The sequence below is a fragment of the Lepisosteus platostomus genome, chromosome 23 (assembly GCF_059453375.1).
Source record: "Lepisosteus platostomus isolate fLepPlt1 chromosome 23, fLepPlt1.hap1, whole genome shotgun sequence".
Lineage (NCBI taxonomy): Eukaryota > Metazoa > Chordata > Actinopteri > Semionotiformes > Lepisosteidae > Lepisosteus > Lepisosteus platostomus.
In genome coordinates, this window is record NC_142633.1 from 7,536,507 (window position 1) to 7,554,066 (window position 17,560).

The 17,560-nt window shown below is 39.7% G+C and overlaps 1 protein-coding gene across 2 annotated transcripts in view; it reads right to left on the reverse strand.

Moving 5' to 3' along the window:
* Positions 1-1,596: 1,596 nt before the first annotated feature.
* vwa5b1 (von Willebrand factor A domain containing 5B1) overlaps positions 1,597-17,560 on the reverse strand; it is an 86,206-nt gene continuing 70,242 nt past the window's right edge. For both annotated transcript variants that reach the window (XM_088616952.1, XM_088616953.1), the window contains 2 exons: positions 11,687-11,810; positions 1,597-6,595 (listed from right to left, as the gene is read on the reverse strand). In XM_088616952.1, coding sequence (XP_088473078.1) covers positions 5,903-6,595; positions 11,687-11,810 — 817 coding nt within the window. In that variant the 3' untranslated portion in view covers positions 1,597-5,902. The remainder of the gene's footprint in view (positions 6,596-11,686; positions 11,811-17,560) is intronic.

Genomic DNA, 17,560 nt, shown 5'->3' on the forward strand with positions numbered 1-17,560 from the left:
CAACTGGCAGAGTTCATTTTATGGGTTAGAATTAGGACCACTCTAACAATTACACTTTGAGGACTATTGTGGGCATAACAAGGGAAACTTTACAAATGAAAAATCAATTATATCTCCAATCAGGGCTTACACTCTGTAGGGGAACAATCTGCATTATGTTAATATCAATAATCATTAGATGGTTCAATTGCTAGCAGGTTAAATACAATTCTTTTTGAATTCTTCTCATATACAGTACTCCAAGAAAATGAAAAATTAAATTGGAACCCTGTGTCCTTGCTTTCATCAGTTCAGGCTTGTTTTGCCCTTAAATCTGCCATGTTTTCTTCTCCAGAAGATATTGTCCAAGGAAAACTGAGCTAATATTCCATGATCTTATTTTAAACACAAAATTAGTGAGGCCACAGGTTATTTTTGGTTTAATTTTCTCGTCCATGGCAACAAGCTAGTTATTTTATTGAAGGGAATAATTACATTTTTAAACTATTTGTGTATAATTGTGGCAACTTTTATTAGCTTCATTCCTAGTGCAGATGTCATCTGTGCCAGCTCAGTAATTAAAAAGAGTCTCTTCCCGTCATTAGGTGTGCAGTATGTTTCATCAGCTCGGCCCAGAGGAAATCCGGAGTGACTGGTCCTGGAAAATTCTGGAAAGCTACTACCCAGCAAAGTCTGGGATAAATGGGCTAATTGGGAACAGTGCTGGAATGTGAGGTGGAATGACGAGTCCTCCAGGGGCATGGAGTAACATTGAGAGAGAGAGACGCATTAACTTGGGGGTCTAAAAGCCCACCCAGCTCACAAACTGGGTACCAGCATTGTTCGGTTTGAACCCGTATTTCACGGGGAGACGTGAGCTGTTCGTCTGCTTATCTGTGCAGAAATCCTAGGAGTCTTTGGACTCCACAGAGCTCAAGTGTGGACTGGATACCCAAATCGTATTTCACCAGTGTTCTAGAGCAAATCTAGACTTAATTGTTAATATGGTGGGAATCACAGCCCTGTATTAATACTGGTTATGCTTGTTGTAAGAATTGGTACGTAGTGAAACAAAAAACAAAAATATGTACACTACTATAATATGTAATTGTGATTATTAAGATATGATATGAAATTGCTGTATTGTGATCCTGGTCTACATTACACAGCTCTTCTTCTGGCAAAGCTAGATACAGTATACAATACTATTTTGACTGCTCTTCAATTAACTTTAGTGATTTTGGATACAAAACGTACAGCCGAAATCCAGTGGATCAAATGTCCCAGCTGTTTAGCGTAGTACTGTACCTTATCAAAACTCTAGCTTAAACCAAAAGCACTAGGAAAGAAAAGACCTGAATGTGTATTTTGTCTTTAAACTGGACACTAGCTTTCAGTCAGTGGGTTTGTCAAACATCTGATCCAGATGAATCTAGTTTTAACTGGATTTTCATTTAATTTTAATTTTACTGTTTATGCAAGCATTTTTAAATGATTATTAAATTACTTACTGATACAAAGATACCATAAGTTTCCCTGAGGAATATTATTGAGCCCAGCAAAGTGAACCCGCTACGATGTATTAGTAAAAAAAAACAACCAAATAAGAAACAACAGTTCAGAGTATATTTACTTCATTTACCATTTCAGTTTATTACATGCAGTGACATTGCTCATTTAAGCACTGGGATTTTTTTTCAAATCTTCACCGTTTAGCAGCACATAATAGTATTGAACAGTCAACACCATTTTTATTACAGTCACTTGTGCAACACAGAGTTTTTCCACTGATCCTCAGTTTTAAAGTAAAGCCTGCAACAACATTTTTACAAGCACAGCTTTCAAAAATACCATGGTTTGTCAAGAAGTTACGGAATTTATACTGGCAAACAATCACAAAGAGTTCCAAAGTACTGTATCTGTTTAAGTAATGCAGTGAAGATGGAGCAGTTCTAGAGCACTTTGTTTTCAGATTCTACATATCTGAGTTTGAGACAATAATCCTTAAACATCTACATTCCTTTACCAATGTGGTGGACCATCTACAGAGAAAGGAATAAATGTGTTGGAACGTAGCTTAAACAAGGCCTGTATCTGAATAAACAATTTTTTTAATGCTGGAGTCCATTGTTTTAACATTTGTGTATCCCTTTTGAAAAAGTTTGAACATTTATGGAGATATCTTCTAATATAATAATCAATATGTGAAAATTCAGGAAGTGAAAAGTTTAACAAAAACATGGCAATTGCACAAGCCACTGCTTTTAAAATATGCACAATTACCTTTTTAACACTTGAGCTTGATGTCTGTCATGATCAATAAAAAGGCTAATTCAGATTAAGGAGTAAAAGCAGTGGAATTGATTATCATTGATGGTTTTCTCATACATCATAATTATGAAACATCACTGTCTCAAAAACAGGTGCATAATAAAACAACTTTAAGTATAGCGTGTTAAAATTCCACTGTCTTAATTGTTCCTTGAAATAAATGTACAGAATATCATAGAGTGTTCATTCAGAATTAAGATATAAAATATTCTGTGAATAAACAGTGTCCAGTTCAAAAACACAGCTTATGTCTTGCCAAACATGTAACTTAAAAGTGCTATTCGGATATGAGAGAATAAACATTTTTTTAAAAAAGGGAACATTCCTTGTCTTTAACAAACCGTTTCTCAATTAAGCCTGTCTAAAAAAACCTATGTAAACTATCTTCAAGTTCATGTTCAAGTTTAAACCATGTAACGTCCACTCATAAGGGACCACAAGCATAAGCAAGTCTGTTTTCAATGTGTACAATATACAATGTAAAAAAACGCACGTAGAAGCAGAAAAATATTTTTCATTTTATATTAAAGTGAAGGCGTGCTATTGAGACAATGACAATCTTACAGATGTTAGAGTGACTTTCTCAGTTTGAGTATTAAGAAATGTTGTGGGATACAGTCCTCGTGAAAGCTCAAACAGTATTTAGGCACTTAAGGTTAATGAGCACAGAGAAAAACTGGAATTCAGTACAGTCTAACAGAAGGAGAGCTACAGCAAACCCTAAACAGTAAGATATTTCAAGGTGAAGCAATATGCTCAAAAGGCACCGAAATAATGTGGTGAGTTGAAATAGAAAATGTTTATATTTAATGACCGATTCATGCATAAATTCCCTTTCTGTCATCTCATTTGTACATATAAATGTATGGTTTAGAATAGTTTTGCTCTTAGGGCTTATGAATAGTGCTGGGAAGATTTCATTTAAAAGTGGAAAAGCAGAGCAGTCTTTCACCAGAGGGAGTACCATATGGGTATCATAGATGCCTATCCATAAATGCTCTCAAAGTCCCTGTTTCCATTATTTGAGTGAGAGAGGTTGTTTTTTTTTTGGTCCAGGCCTACCAATTATCAGTTTTAGAGAATTGACCATTTTTGCAGTTATGGGTTGCGTGAACAAAATTGTGACTTTTTACTAAAACGATGAAAAATAATGAAGACCAGCTGTCCAGTTATTCTTGACATTTGCTTTTGGTCCTTACAGCGTGTTTAAAGGACTTGTGTCATACTGTGTAATTTGCATAATAATTAAAGAATGTTTGGCAAATGTCAGATGCTCAATTGTTAATGGATTTTTTTTTAACGGTTGGGAAAGTGCATAGGGCACTTATATTAATAAGTACAAGTGGAAATGAGGGCTAGTAAGGCAAAAGCCTTTCTAAAGTTTTAATTGAGATGCCCTTGCCTGCATTTAAAATTAAATCTACCAGTCCAGAACTTTGGCAGGCCTTAATCATCATATCCTTTTGTTGACAACAACTGTCTGTCCTGGTCCATTTGCCGGTTTGGCTCACATGTAAATTCAAGCAATGTTGTTTCCTTTCTGGAGAATGAGTTAGTTCATATGGTGCAAAGGAAGAGGTAAAGGTTTATTCCATGCGGAAAAGAAAAGAGACGCAACATTTCAGCTGTGGAACCTTCTACCTACTTGAACTAGTTTATTTGGTTACGGTATTGTACCCCATAAACTGTAGAAACTCAGCACATTTTTTTTAATTCCTACATAGGATCCTTGCACATTTTACCTTTACTACAGTGCTTTGACTTCAGACACTTGTTGAACATCCTGGTTGAACTATACTTGTTTTGTTCAGGTCGATACTGGTTAACAGAAACAGAAGATTTTATTGTAGGCTTTCTGAAGTCATCTAAGGCAGTGGTTCCTAACTTAACTGCACCTGCACTCAGCCTAACAACCTGCACCTGTAACCTGCACCCCCTTGGTTCTCAAATTATGGTCTCGCACCCCAGATCAAAAATTGTTGATGTGATTTGTGTTTTTGATGAGACAGGGCATCTCACACCCCCGTGGGTGTGTGCACCCCAGGCTAAGAACAACTGGTTATACAAACATGCTAGATCTTAAGATGCTGGTATGGGGTCCTTGGTTAAAAACTGCTTTGTGGAAATGGGGGGCATACTGAAACCTTTTTGCACATGGCACAAGTCCATTAAGCCTCTGAAGAATAAGTCTAAAAACAGTGCACAACCAAAATTGATATTTTAAATCTGCATAACAACAAGACATTGGCTTTCAGAGATAAAGACAGACTCTTATTATTTGATTTTCCATTTCATATACCTTTGCTTTTTAGGTTATCTAATTTCTCCTTTCCTCAGCTTATAAATTGAATAACCTGAACATCTGTTTTTCATTAATTAATTTGATCTCCCAATGACTGTTTCTTTCAAAAAACAGCCAATAACTAACAACGTCAAAAATAAAATGGATTTAACAGGGTTGTCAATGCTGGAAGCTGTCTTTCTACTTGTTTATAAATACCACTTAAAACGGCTTCCACAACTTTATGAGATCGTCTGTTCCAAAAACCCACACCTCCATGTGGAAAAAAAGCCTCCAATTGTACTGATACACATGTACTTTCGCTGGTATCTGCTAGTCCTTGTTTCCTTGTCGAGCTTAAACAAGCTGGTATACTCTCAGCAGTTCAATTCAGGATTTTAAATGCCTCAGTGATTTCACCGAGACATTCTGTCATAGTAGCCTAAATAGATTAAGTTATTATAAGTTCTCAGTATATGACATTTTCAAATGTTAAAATTCTTGTTTCCAGCGCAGTGAGTTCTATTGTGTGATACAGTGAGTTAAGCTGAATGCAGTATTCTAAACATAGCCTTAGAAAAGAATTGTACCGTTGTAGCATGACTGCCCTTGATTGGGATTCATCTCCTTTCATCGCATTTCCAAGCATACATTTCACCTGTTTTTTAACTTCACTGATTCCTCTAGAAGAGGACACTGCTGAGCCAGAATGAACTCTTCAGTCCTTTTGGAGGTTATCTTAAGTTCAGCTCCTCCTACGTAAAATGCTATATTCTTTTTGCCAGTTTGAAATACCTTCCACTTAGTAACACTCATTTTCTATAGACACACGTGACTGTGTTTGCAGATTTCTACATGTGAAATTCCTCCAGAATTTCCAGTTTCCAATTGCTGTGGTTGTCATGTTTGCAACTCCAGCTAATCTAGTATCATCTTCACTTTTGTTTGTTTTGAAATGCTTTCTAACTGGACCAGGGCCTAGAGGGTCTTCATACACATTAGAAAAAAAGAGAAGGTCTTTCTCTAATAATCAGAGCCCTCTGATCTCTTTCCCCTAACCTTTGCTTAATCCTCACACAAGCATGCTACATTTTGTATCAATAATGCAACTGCTCCCTATTTGACCACTTCTTGCTATATAGATAAACGTAGCATCTAGGTAAATGAACCAACGATTAAAACAGCAAGCTGGCAGATGAAGTTCAAATCCACACAAACCTTTTCCCACGAAAACCAGCTTTGGAAGCCACAAACACAACGACAGTGTGACAACACAGTGTTTGATCCCCACCGGCTCAGTGTCCGCCGGGTTTAGACACTGCTGGGGTTGTAGCAGAGCATGTTCAGTTGCAGGTTTTCATCCCAGTGTCTTAGGATGACGAAGAGCTGCCGGGCCGCAGCTTTGACTGAAGCCAGATCCCGGCCTTCCGGAATGACCTGTGAATTGAGCCACATGCTGGCTTTGGCAGCAATCAGCTCCCATTCTATGAAATATTCAGCTGAGCTGTGTTCCAACCAAGCCAGGGCCACGGCCGTAGCCCACACCATCCCCTCGGGCTCAAGATACTTCTGGAGGCTGCTGACGGGGGGGGGCGTGTCCACGCCCTCCGACTCGGACCCCCTTCCGCTGTCCGTCTGGGAGTTTCCAGGCGACGGCCCAGGGTCCGCGGGGAGCCCGTTCTCCGTCTGCGGACTCCGGGGCCGGTTTCCTGCCAGACCGCCTGAAAAAGCAGAAGGGCTCAGGCCAGCGCCGAGCTCGTCGGGCTGGTAGCCGCAGTGATCTCGCGGTGCCCCGTCTTTTGGGGAAGCCTCCGATGGGGAGCCCGTTTTCCTGCCATTTTCCGGGGCCTCCGTCTTCCTGCCGCCGGCATGCGACATGTGGGAGGCGCTCTGCCGGTGGCTGGCGAACGGAGAGGTCCATTTGAGCTTCTCCATGGGGATGTTGATGGCCTCGGAGAAAGCACTGCTCAGGACAAACGCACCACACGCTAGCTGTAAGGACACCTACCGAGGAAAACAAAATAATAATGGCTTTGAATTCCACCCTCTGCAGTTCAAGTTCAGGTTTGTTGTACAATGAATGCCACGGTTGTAATCCCTCCTCTTAAGGGCGCTCTGGCTCTTTCACATTTTAGTTGATCATGTGCACCCGCCCTCAATCCTGCCCCGCCTTATTTAAGACGGGTGCTCTTGCTACTCCCGGCTCTGCATTGGAAGAAGGACGCCGGAGGCCCGCCTACCACCAAGTCGCCCTACGCCCGTGGCTTGAGGGCAGAGGCCCCCTATTGGCGTCCCGACCCGGCTGAGTCTGTGGCTCAGAGCACCTGGTCTCGTTATCCCCATTTTTATTCCCTCTCCCTGCACCGGACCCCGTTCCGGTTTTTAACTGTGTCTTGTTTTCGTCTCGTCTGGATTTCCCGGTTTCTGGACTTCACCCCGGATTTCCCCCCTGGGCTCCCTCAGACTTATCTGCCTTGGTCAAGCCCCCCAAGCACCAGTTCACCTTCGTCACGTCCCCTGTTTGTCAACCTGCCCTGATCCTCGTCTCCTCCCCGTTGTCTTTTGCCACCTACTTCCGGATTATACCGTCTGCATAGGGTCCACAACTACACATCTTAACAATGAAATGCTCACTTGCGTGTTCTCCTCATGTGATAAAAAGGACAGAAATGATGATATAACATTGACCTAGAAAATGACATCACAATTCTTGGAGGCAGGAACAGGATAGCAGCTCTCATTTTAACCAGCATTTAGACGGCAGTGAAATTTAGCAGTGGCAGTATTCTGAGTTCAGTGCAAAACCTGACGGGTGTAAGTGGGGGCAGGATTTAAGTGGTGGAGTTTAGGACTCTTGTGGGGTAGAAGCTTTCTTTGAACCTAGAGGTCCGAGCTTTTATCCTCCTGAATCTTCTGCAAGAAGTAAGAAGAGAGAAAAGTGCATTCCCTGGGTGTTTACCATTTACCATTCCCAGGTAAATTTCACATCTGCATTTTTTATACAAACATCACTCTAAGACGCAATTACATTTATTAACTTATTTGAAGGCACCGTGGGCAAATAATACATTTATAATTCCATATAGCAATGGATAGATGGTGTCTGGGGAGGTTGCTTTAGAGACTTTGTGTTATAAATCTGTCCAATACATCCTTTCACAATTTATGGTCATTGGTGTCAGTCTTAATATGATATACTAAGCAAGGAGGAATTTGATTAAATAACTGTTGTGACACCTGAGAGCAATAGATCTTTGTGGTAGCTGATGCATATAGCCTACCATGTGTGTAATCATTAGCTTGTTCTTCAACAACGACCTGCTCTGTCTCACCAGGACCACAGACTGTGTCAAGGGGGAGGGCAGGAGAAAGAAATTCTACTAATCCGATGAGATCTTGATAGTTCTATAAATTCCATTTCCACTTTAACTGGTAAAGATGTACAGTACCTTTACAAAAATAAAAAACAGTGAGATAACCAGTAATTTCAAATATGATCATACAGCACTTGGACACTCAGAAAATACTGTTGCTGCATTTCCTGTTTCATAGACATGCTCAACTTCCATTTCCAGAATGCCTAACAAATTGGCATCACTTTAAGTGTTACAAATACTTTGCCACAAAATGTTTTTCACAAACACCACCTTATGTTTGCAACTTACAGGATGAAACTTGAAATAAGGATTTAGAAAAACATCCATTGCAAAATGATAGCCAGACAGTTGATTATACACTACTGACTTTTATGACAGGTCTATATCTTTTATATAGAGGTGGAGTGGTGGCTCTGTGGCTAAGGATCTGTGGCTGGAAGGTTGCTGGTTCAAATCCTGCTGCTGGCAGAGGAATCCTCCTCCGTTGGGCCCCTGAGCAAGGCCCTTAACCCCAGCTGCTCCAGGAGTGCTGTATAAATGGCTGACCCTGCACTCTGACCCCAAGCTTCTCTCTCTGTCTGTCTGTCTCATGGAGAGCAAGCTGGGGTATGCGAAAAGACAAATTCCTAATGCAAGAAATTGTATAGGACTAATAAAGTGATCTGATCTTTAAGACAAACACAATACTTAGTCCACCTGACCAAAATTAAGTAATGAATTAAAATATTGTTCTGTCATTTAAAAAGGAAAGTAGATTCATAGCTTGTGTAACTTTTTGTCTATAAATAAGAATGTCAACTCTTCATTCAGGCACCTTGGAATTTGCTGTGTTGCTAATCACAGTTAATTTTACTGAAATGGTTTCAAGCTGGCTTGACAGCTTCATTCACTCGACCTGCATACCAAGCAGCCCCTTGAAATCTATTAATCTTTCTAAAAACCACAACAGAAGGCTTGTTCTGCGGGGTTTTGCCTGCACAATTTTCTCTATAAAATTGCCCATCTTGTTAATATTCATATTTACTAGTAAACGTGGATCTACATGTATTATTCATATTTATACAGTAGTTGCTCCATCTTTTAAAATATCTACCTTCTGTCAGATTCACCGAGTAAATTCTGCTTGGGGGCACTACATGACAGATTAATGACAAGAAGTTGCTTCTGTACAAGTCTGCTGCCTATTTGTGTATGAAATATTCTCTTTTGCTTTTTAGTTGCAACAGAAATTAGAATTACAGTCAATAATACAGCTGTAGCTAAAAAACACAAATTTTACACTGACAGCCTAAGGCATGTTGTCAATTTCTTTCTTAACAGATAAGATAAGATCACTTTATTGGCCATATACAATTTCTTGTTTTAGGAATTTGTCCTTCCGCATATCCCAGCTTGCTCTCCATGAGACACACAGACAGGGAGAGAGAAGCTGGGGGTCAGAGCGCAGGGTCAGCCATTTATACAGCACCCCTGGAGCAGCTGGGGTTAAGGGCCTTGCTCAGGGGCCCAACGCAGTAGGATTCCTCTACCAGCCATGGGATACAAAACGGCAACCTTCCAGTCACAGGCACAGATCCTGAGCCACAGAGCCACAGGACCAATATATTTATTTACTAGACATTTTTCTTTCAGTCTACAATCTTGCAGTCTACAGGTTTCTCATCAATGTTTGCGAGATTATTTCATCTTCTATTTGCTCTTTAGCATGTTGTATCACTCACAAAATAACCATTTGTTTTCATCTCCGTTACAATAATGTTATATCTTTCTCTTTGACTTTTTAATGTGTTTTTATACTAGCCTTCAAACCTTTTGAGTTATTCTATAATGTGCATTCTTTCATCGAACATTTTTGTTATTCAATTTAACAAACAGAACAAATCTGTTTTGTGTTCTGTCCTTTTTTTCCTGCGTCTCATTACCCTGTTCTGCTTCCCTTATGTTTTTGTTGAACAAGACAGGTTTGGTGAAGGAGGAGGGAAAGAGTGGGATGTATTTAATGTGCAGCTCCAATCAGTTATTAAAGTACTGGAAAAGTTTGAGGAGGGAGCTGCATCAGCATGTGTAGGCTGCAAAGGAACTGGTAAACTTTTATTCCATGCTGAAAGAAAAAGAGAAGAAACCGAATTCTTCAAGCTATCTGTTCCTTATTAACGTATTGTACAGGGTAAACTCAATACCCCGTGCTATGTGGACAATGTTTAGCAATCAGTCCTCTTCCTATATTGTTAGTCCAACAGATGCAAATAGCTCATTTTCCAATACACTAACGCTCACTCTCATACAGACAGGGTTACAAGACATTGCTTTTGGTTAGATGGGTCAATAAGAAATCCATTGAATACTTGTGGGACAAGTTAGGTTGTTCAATAACAACATCGTTAACCACGGACCATTGCACAGTTTTTTCAGACATTGCAACATGACTGGACAGCTATCCTACTAACCCCTTTGTTAGTTCATGCCATACGGATATCAGAAATGACTCCTCTGCTCCCTTTTGATTTGTGGGCTTGCAGCATGAAAAAACAGATGGCCTCAACACGCACATTTCTGGGGGTTGTGCGCCTGTTCATCTGATATGAGAGTTGTAACAACAAGCTGCACTGATTAGCTGAGAGCCTGGCAAATGGAAACAAAATATGTGGAAATAAAAATCCGGACACTGGGTGTTCAACAATTGAGAAACGGGTGCTAAATAACGTTCAGTTTCTTCTCTTTTTGCTCTTTGTAGAGTATTCATAGAACCCATTAAGCATAGTTTCAGTTCACTGCCATTTTTTAACCATAGCCAAGAGTTCCTATTCTATAGGGAGTTCTGTTACATTTCATTTTTCAATTTGAGATGAATTTGAGATACCCAGGCATCTTCCTTTCCTTATGCAACCATAGCATGATAGCTTGCTTTCATCTTTAAAAGCAGAGTCCTCTATATTCATAGTCTTGGAGAACCAAAATGTCCTCTGGATGTGTATAAGAATTGAGACCACTAAGGAAGACCTATTTGACATAAATGTCTCCGCCAATAAAGGGGAACTGCAACACTATTTTGATATCTCGGGGCTAGAAAGAATCAGCATTGATGAGTGCATTTCAAACCACAATAAAAGTCAAATGTACACAGTAACTTGTAGTAACAATGTGGGAGTCGGAGGAGCCGTGGTGAGCACTCATAGAAGTTGAGCCAAAACTGGAAAAAAAAAAACACAAAAAAGGCAAAAAGAAAACTGCGCCACTGTGCACCGTGCCATCCAGGCTGGACTTACTCCATCTAATGGGGTCCAGCCTGGGAAAAAAACGCTTGGCACTGTGAAATGCAGTGAAACCTGTACTGATTCGCTTGTATTGATTTGCGGGTATTGACTATGACAATAGTCATTACAGTGACTAGTGAGCAGGAAGGGCGGCTTCGCGTCGCAAATTTCGAATGGGAGTTCGAATGCAAGTTTGCGACAACATGGCGACTTACAGTACTTTCGCAAAGTTCACAATTTTGTGCTTCATTCGAAACGTGTTCATTTTTTTCCGATAACGTCAAGGAGTTTAATTTGTTACCGAGATTTAAGAACCGGGAATCGGGACTGCAGTTCCCCCTTTAAGGGTTTAAATCCAGTGTCTCGGTAATTATGGCAATAGATCATCGGGAAGGAAAACCAGAGGACATGCCGGTTCTCCACATAAGACCTAGCTTAGAGGTCCCAGGTGTGGAGACACCAACCAGTGGGATGTAGTCGTTATTTTCGCTCTCTGACTCGCTGACGGACTCGCTGGTCTTGCTTGGCGAGCGGCACATGAATCCCCGAGCAGCCTTTGTCAGCAGTCGTGTCCTGCTGAGGCTGAGCCTGGAAAAGTAATTAACAGAAAGACACAAGAGCTCAGGGTTATCAAGATAGCAGGCGAACCTTGAAATTTTCAGGAGTTATAACACTGACATCTTGCTCTTCTTACAGTAACCCTCACCCTACCTACACTGTTTCCTGCTTCCATTCCAACTGAGGTCCTGACCACACCGGCTTACAGATCCCTCGATCTGAAATGTTTGCTCAAGAAAGACCTTTCTTTCACTGTCTGCAGTGGAAAAAGGATTGGATTAGATATTATTACCAGCACTCTACCAGAACTAGAATTAAATCAAAGAGGCTGGTCAGTCTTCCTTCATTTAAGAGATTTAATGGCCAGGTATCTGAAATAAAAGCATATGGTGTGCATGCAAAAAAGAGTGATTCCTTCAGGAGTGTTTGACACAATGTTATTTCTAATTGTCTGTAGATCGTGTGCTGATCGTGTTTTGACTGTCTGTAGCTCATGTATTGACTGTGAAAACCGTTACAAATGGTAAAGAAATGGTTTGAATTAAGTGTTCAATAAACCTAATGTGTTCGATAAACCCATGGAATTAGGAATTATGTCTGAAAATGGGAAAGCAATGGAAATGGATATTTCATGTGCAGTGCAGAAAGCCTTTGCACTAAAATGGGGTGTCAGCTGTAATACTCCATAGTTTCCAGTGATTTTGCATTGAGTATCAAGATGTAGTAATGGCTTATTTTGCACACTTAATATGGTGTTTTGCATATTTTTTATATTAAAACAAGATTTACTTTAATAACCCTGTCTTCTCCATTAGAATAAAGAGGCGTATGTTTTGACAGGTCTCCCTCAGTGACTAGAGGGCTAATGGAATGTTGGTTGTTCATACGAATGTTATTGGCATATAAATTGTGTTACACTTTCCCTGGATGACAGCGCAGGGCTTTTCTGTGCAATTGAATGGAGTGTCTGGCTGTGCGTTGTTAGTCTTTTGATGGTAAGAGAATTAAAACTCATGTATTATCTCTGACTGCGGCATTACAGAGAATATTGGAAGCATTTAAAAAATAAGGAGAAAGAGCTATTACATCCAACTCAAAGGTAACTGAATAGAAAGGAGACAAAGGAACACAGAGATAATGTAGTGCTGAAAAATAGAGAGGTCTCATAGACACTTAAGAAGTCTGTGTGGTAAAGCCAGTCAGATACAGCTTTAACAAACGCAGAGGAGAAATATTTTGAGCTTTCCAGAAATAAAAGGAGGACTATTAAATCTACCTTCGTTTCCACTAATTCATTTATTTTTTTATCTTGCTGACAAAGACGCACTCTGCTCATTAAGAAATTTAGGCCTCTGCATAGGGAGTTGTCATGAGACTAACGAATTGTACTGGAGTGTATATAGACAAGGGACATGAGCTAATTCTTTGCTCAGGAGCTGGAAAATTGAAAAGAAATTGTCAATTAAGGAACATAATTCTAGTACTTTGATTAAATAATACCACAATTTTGTTCAAATCAATCAAATCAAGAATACTACAAAATAATATAATCAACTGAAAAGAGTATGCTCAGAGTTTGATTTAATAATCCAGTTCTTGGGTTATTTCTGGTATTTTGGGCACACCTTTTTATGAAAGATAAATCTTGATGCAACATACAATAGAGCTTACAGGATGCCTGGAGATATTCAAATGATAAAAAAAACAATGAGTTATTTTGTTATAAGTGTAAAGAGGGTGGAAATCAATTAGTGAAGAGTTTAATTATCACGTCACACTGTGTGTGATGAATGCAGTGTGAAAAAAACAGAAAATGGAGAGGCTTAGCTCTCATGATAGAAGTTTGAAGAAAAAAACAAGATTAAACTTGAGTCAAACCTCTTTACAACGTAGAAAAGCTACTGTCCAGACTGGGCTGCTGGCTACATGAACAACACTACAGAATTCTCTTGAATCAACTGTGTTCAATATACGTTGGTGTTTTGTTTTGCCTTTTTCTGGAAGATTGTTTAGCATTTTAGGTATGTTTTCTCTGTATTCAATGCTTACATGAAGTTTGTTTCGATCTGGTAAAAACTCTAAGATAATAATGTTTCAGTAAAGACTTGGGGAGGCATGGTGGCACTTGTGGCTAACAATGCTGTTCTGCAGCACTGGGTACAACTCAGGTCCTTGGGTGCTACAGTATCTGGAGTTGAAAATGGATGGATGGACTGAGAATACATTGGTAGAATCTCTTAATCACCTGAGGGAAAACCTAAGCCTAGAAGGACAACAGGATGATAAAGCATATTACACTGATGATATGTGTTATGATCTTACAACCTAACATAGGTTACATCTTCGTGTCTGGTTGAACTGAATATACAGTATAGGTGTTTGGAGCAGCATGGAGTGTTCCAACTGAGCAAACACATCAAACAAGATGCATTTCAGCTTTTATTAAGCTCATAAGACATACTGAGCATCTTAGGCTTACTTTAGCTTTACCTATCATACTTGAACTGCCCCCAACAGTTTTAAGAATGATATGGCATTCAGTCCCTTCATTTGTGTGCCAATTAATAAATATTAAAGAACCCTAGTGTTGAATTTCAATTTCATTTAGCAGCTTTAATTGTATCACCACCTTATAGGTGGATGCTGCACATTGGTGGTGGTGGAGGGGAGTCCCCATTACCTATACAGCGCTTTGAGTGGAGTGTCCAGAAAAGCGCTATATAAGTGTAAGCAATTATTAATTATTATTATTATAGGCACTGGGCCCTTACTGACTTGTTAAAGGAGTTATTTTGCTGTCAAATGCTTTGGAAGGGCATTGATTTTATTATTAATTATTTTAAAAGACTGTTTAGAACTGAAGATTAGATATGTCCAGGTTTCAGTTAAGAATCTGGTTAAGTAAGATTCGGTGATTACTGATTTCTGTTACTTGAGTGTTGCCAAATTTTGCAATACAATTCTTTTGGTTTCATTTCACTCTGTCTCTACATCTTTAATTTTCTCTGCTGGACCTCCCTTTAAATCAAATTGATTTGTGTGGGCTGCACTTAAATTGGCCCTTTACTAACTAGACTCATTCGGCAGAGATTACTGTAGGCTGGCAATAATTTTATAGCATTTCTTTTAGCAAGTGGGTGTCACAGAAGTAGGCTTTACTAAATTTTCGTGCCTCTTGGGCTGAATTCAGGAAATCTTTGTACTGAAGGATAAAGAGCTTGGTGGCAATTTTTAAAGACATTTTTTCATTCTTCTTAGGAAGGATTCGTCTCTAATAGTACTTGGTATAAGAAGGGTGTAAGAGGGCAATTGGCTTAGACAAGAAGGAAATTCATGTCTGAACCACATTCCCCACAATGCTGTGGGAATGCAGTGGGGTCACCTGACCAGTTGTGAGAAGGCATTTGGTCAGGTGGCAGTTTAAAAAAACAGGAATAGCTGGCTTCCAGGATTGGTCTGAAGTCTCAAAGATTGACTTGGTTTTTGAAAGATATTGGTTAGGAAGAGAGAAGAGTGTAGAGATAAAGTGTGAAAACCAGTAAGCAGATTAGCTGCCTTCTGTGTATAGTGTGACCGAAGAAGTCAGTTTGTAGCTCAAAGTGGAGATAAGGTTTTGTTTTTCCAAATTGTTTATAAAGCATCACGTATTCCAAACATAATGACTGCGTTTATATATTTGTTTTCCTGGGTCCACCTGCTCTAGAGATCCCACTATGGAATCCTGAATCCTAGCTGCATCACATGGATTTTATATGCACTTAATTAAAAAGGCACAGAAGAGTTTGATGTGATCAAGAAACCATTACATATCTAAAGGAAAGTCTACATATAGACAACCTTATTTTTTGTGGTTTTAGTTATATGCACAGTGGAGTTCATTATTGAATCGTTTTCATTGCATTTCTATTTCAAATTCATTTTCTCAGCCACTCTCAAGAACCTTTGAAAATAAGTTCTCCTTTGAATGATAGAACAACGTGTGGCAGGTTAGTTAAAATCTGAGTGACATTGCTTTTTCTTGCGGCAGGCATAACTATTGGTCTTCTCTTCGGTCATCAATTTTAATGCATCAAAAACAAAATACAAAATAATAAAGACAACGCCTCTGCACAATTAATGCTGAATTTTATCAGATTCTATTAACAGCAAATTAGCCTCTGGATTAAGTGGAGCTTGTCACATGAACATAGTTCTTTTAACTTTTGCTTTATGGGTGTAACAGTGCATTGTGTGTGCCAGTTCTAAACATAAGGAACCCATATACAGTACATCACTCCTGCACTCCTGGATCATCATCCCAAATTGCAATCACAATCTTTGTGGCCACTCAACTGGGCTCAAGCTCAATTGAAGGTAAAAATAATTGCATGCATTCAGCTCTTTACGTGCCCCCTGTCCTCTGATGTATTGTGTTTTTGTTATTTTATCAGAGAAGGGACCTCGAAAGATTTTCTTCAATCTCTCACAGCCTGCTGTGTTGTCTTGGAAAAATAGGGGATTAAACCTTCACAATAGAAGGAGTGCTACAGGCTTCATTGAGGAGCTCAAATTGCCCAAACAGATAGCCAAATCTTTTTGGATAACCAAAAAGAGTTATGGGTTCCAGAGAGAAAGTACTGAAATTGACATTTTTATAACCATATATACGTGTAAAGAATTATATACTACTACTCCTACTCATAATAATAATGCTTCACATACTCATACACATTCATGCTGAAAGCAGTTCTCACCTCCACAGCACCTGTGAACTGCAAACGCCACCACACTTATCAGGTGTAAAATTACGAATGTACTTCACCAGTTGACTTAAGTGTGAAAATTAGGTACTTCAACCCAGCCAAATTTGATCATAATTCAAAAAGTGAGCGTTAATAAAATCAGAAAGGAAAATAAAATGAAGCACAGGCTTCAATTTATTAGCCTTCACTCATCGTATGGCAGTGACGTGAGGTAGTGAGAGGTGGCTTTAGGAGAAAGACACCTATTAAGGAGGGAAAACAAAAACAGGGTAAAATGAGACACATCTGGTGTAATTAAATAATAAGCACCCAAGGGGAATGAGATTCCAAATGAGGGAGAGGAGCAGATAGGAGAGGTTCTGTGTGGAACTGGCCACTCCCCCGAGCTAATAGGAAGATGTATAAGACCAGCCCAGAGGAAAAGGAGTTCAGTCTGTGTTTGGGCTCTAGCATGGGAGGAAGAGGGAGTCAAAACCACAAAAGGAGTGCTGGGTAACAGGTTAACTTATGGGCCTGTGGAAACTCAAAACGAGGACATGAGAAAATGCAGTTTAGGTTGTAATGGTGGGCACCACAGGTGCTGGACAGGTGGGCTGTGTAGTTAGTTTGCTAAGGAACACTGAAGCAGGGTTGATGGGTGTTGACACCTAGAAGGGTAGGGATGTATCTGGCTGCAGTGCAAGGTAGCAGTGTATCATCTTCGTTCTCCGCTATGGGATGTACAGAGGGAATGCTGAGTAGGCCTGAGCTATTAGAAGATAAGTGTGCACTATGAGTGGGAGAGAGTGATTAACAAAATTGCTGCAGCTGTGTCAGGGGTGTGAGTCATGAAGCTAGTGCTGCATCCCTGGCCCAACAGGATCAGCCCGTATAACTGAAGGTGGAATAGTGAATGATGGTTCTTGTGATTAGGGAAGGATACCGAGTGACTGGGCAACACAGAGTGCATCAGGTGTATGCTCCAGTGCCTAATTAATGTGTGGATTAGTAAAGGATTTAAGAGACGAACACAGAAATTTAAGACTGGGCAGTATTTTT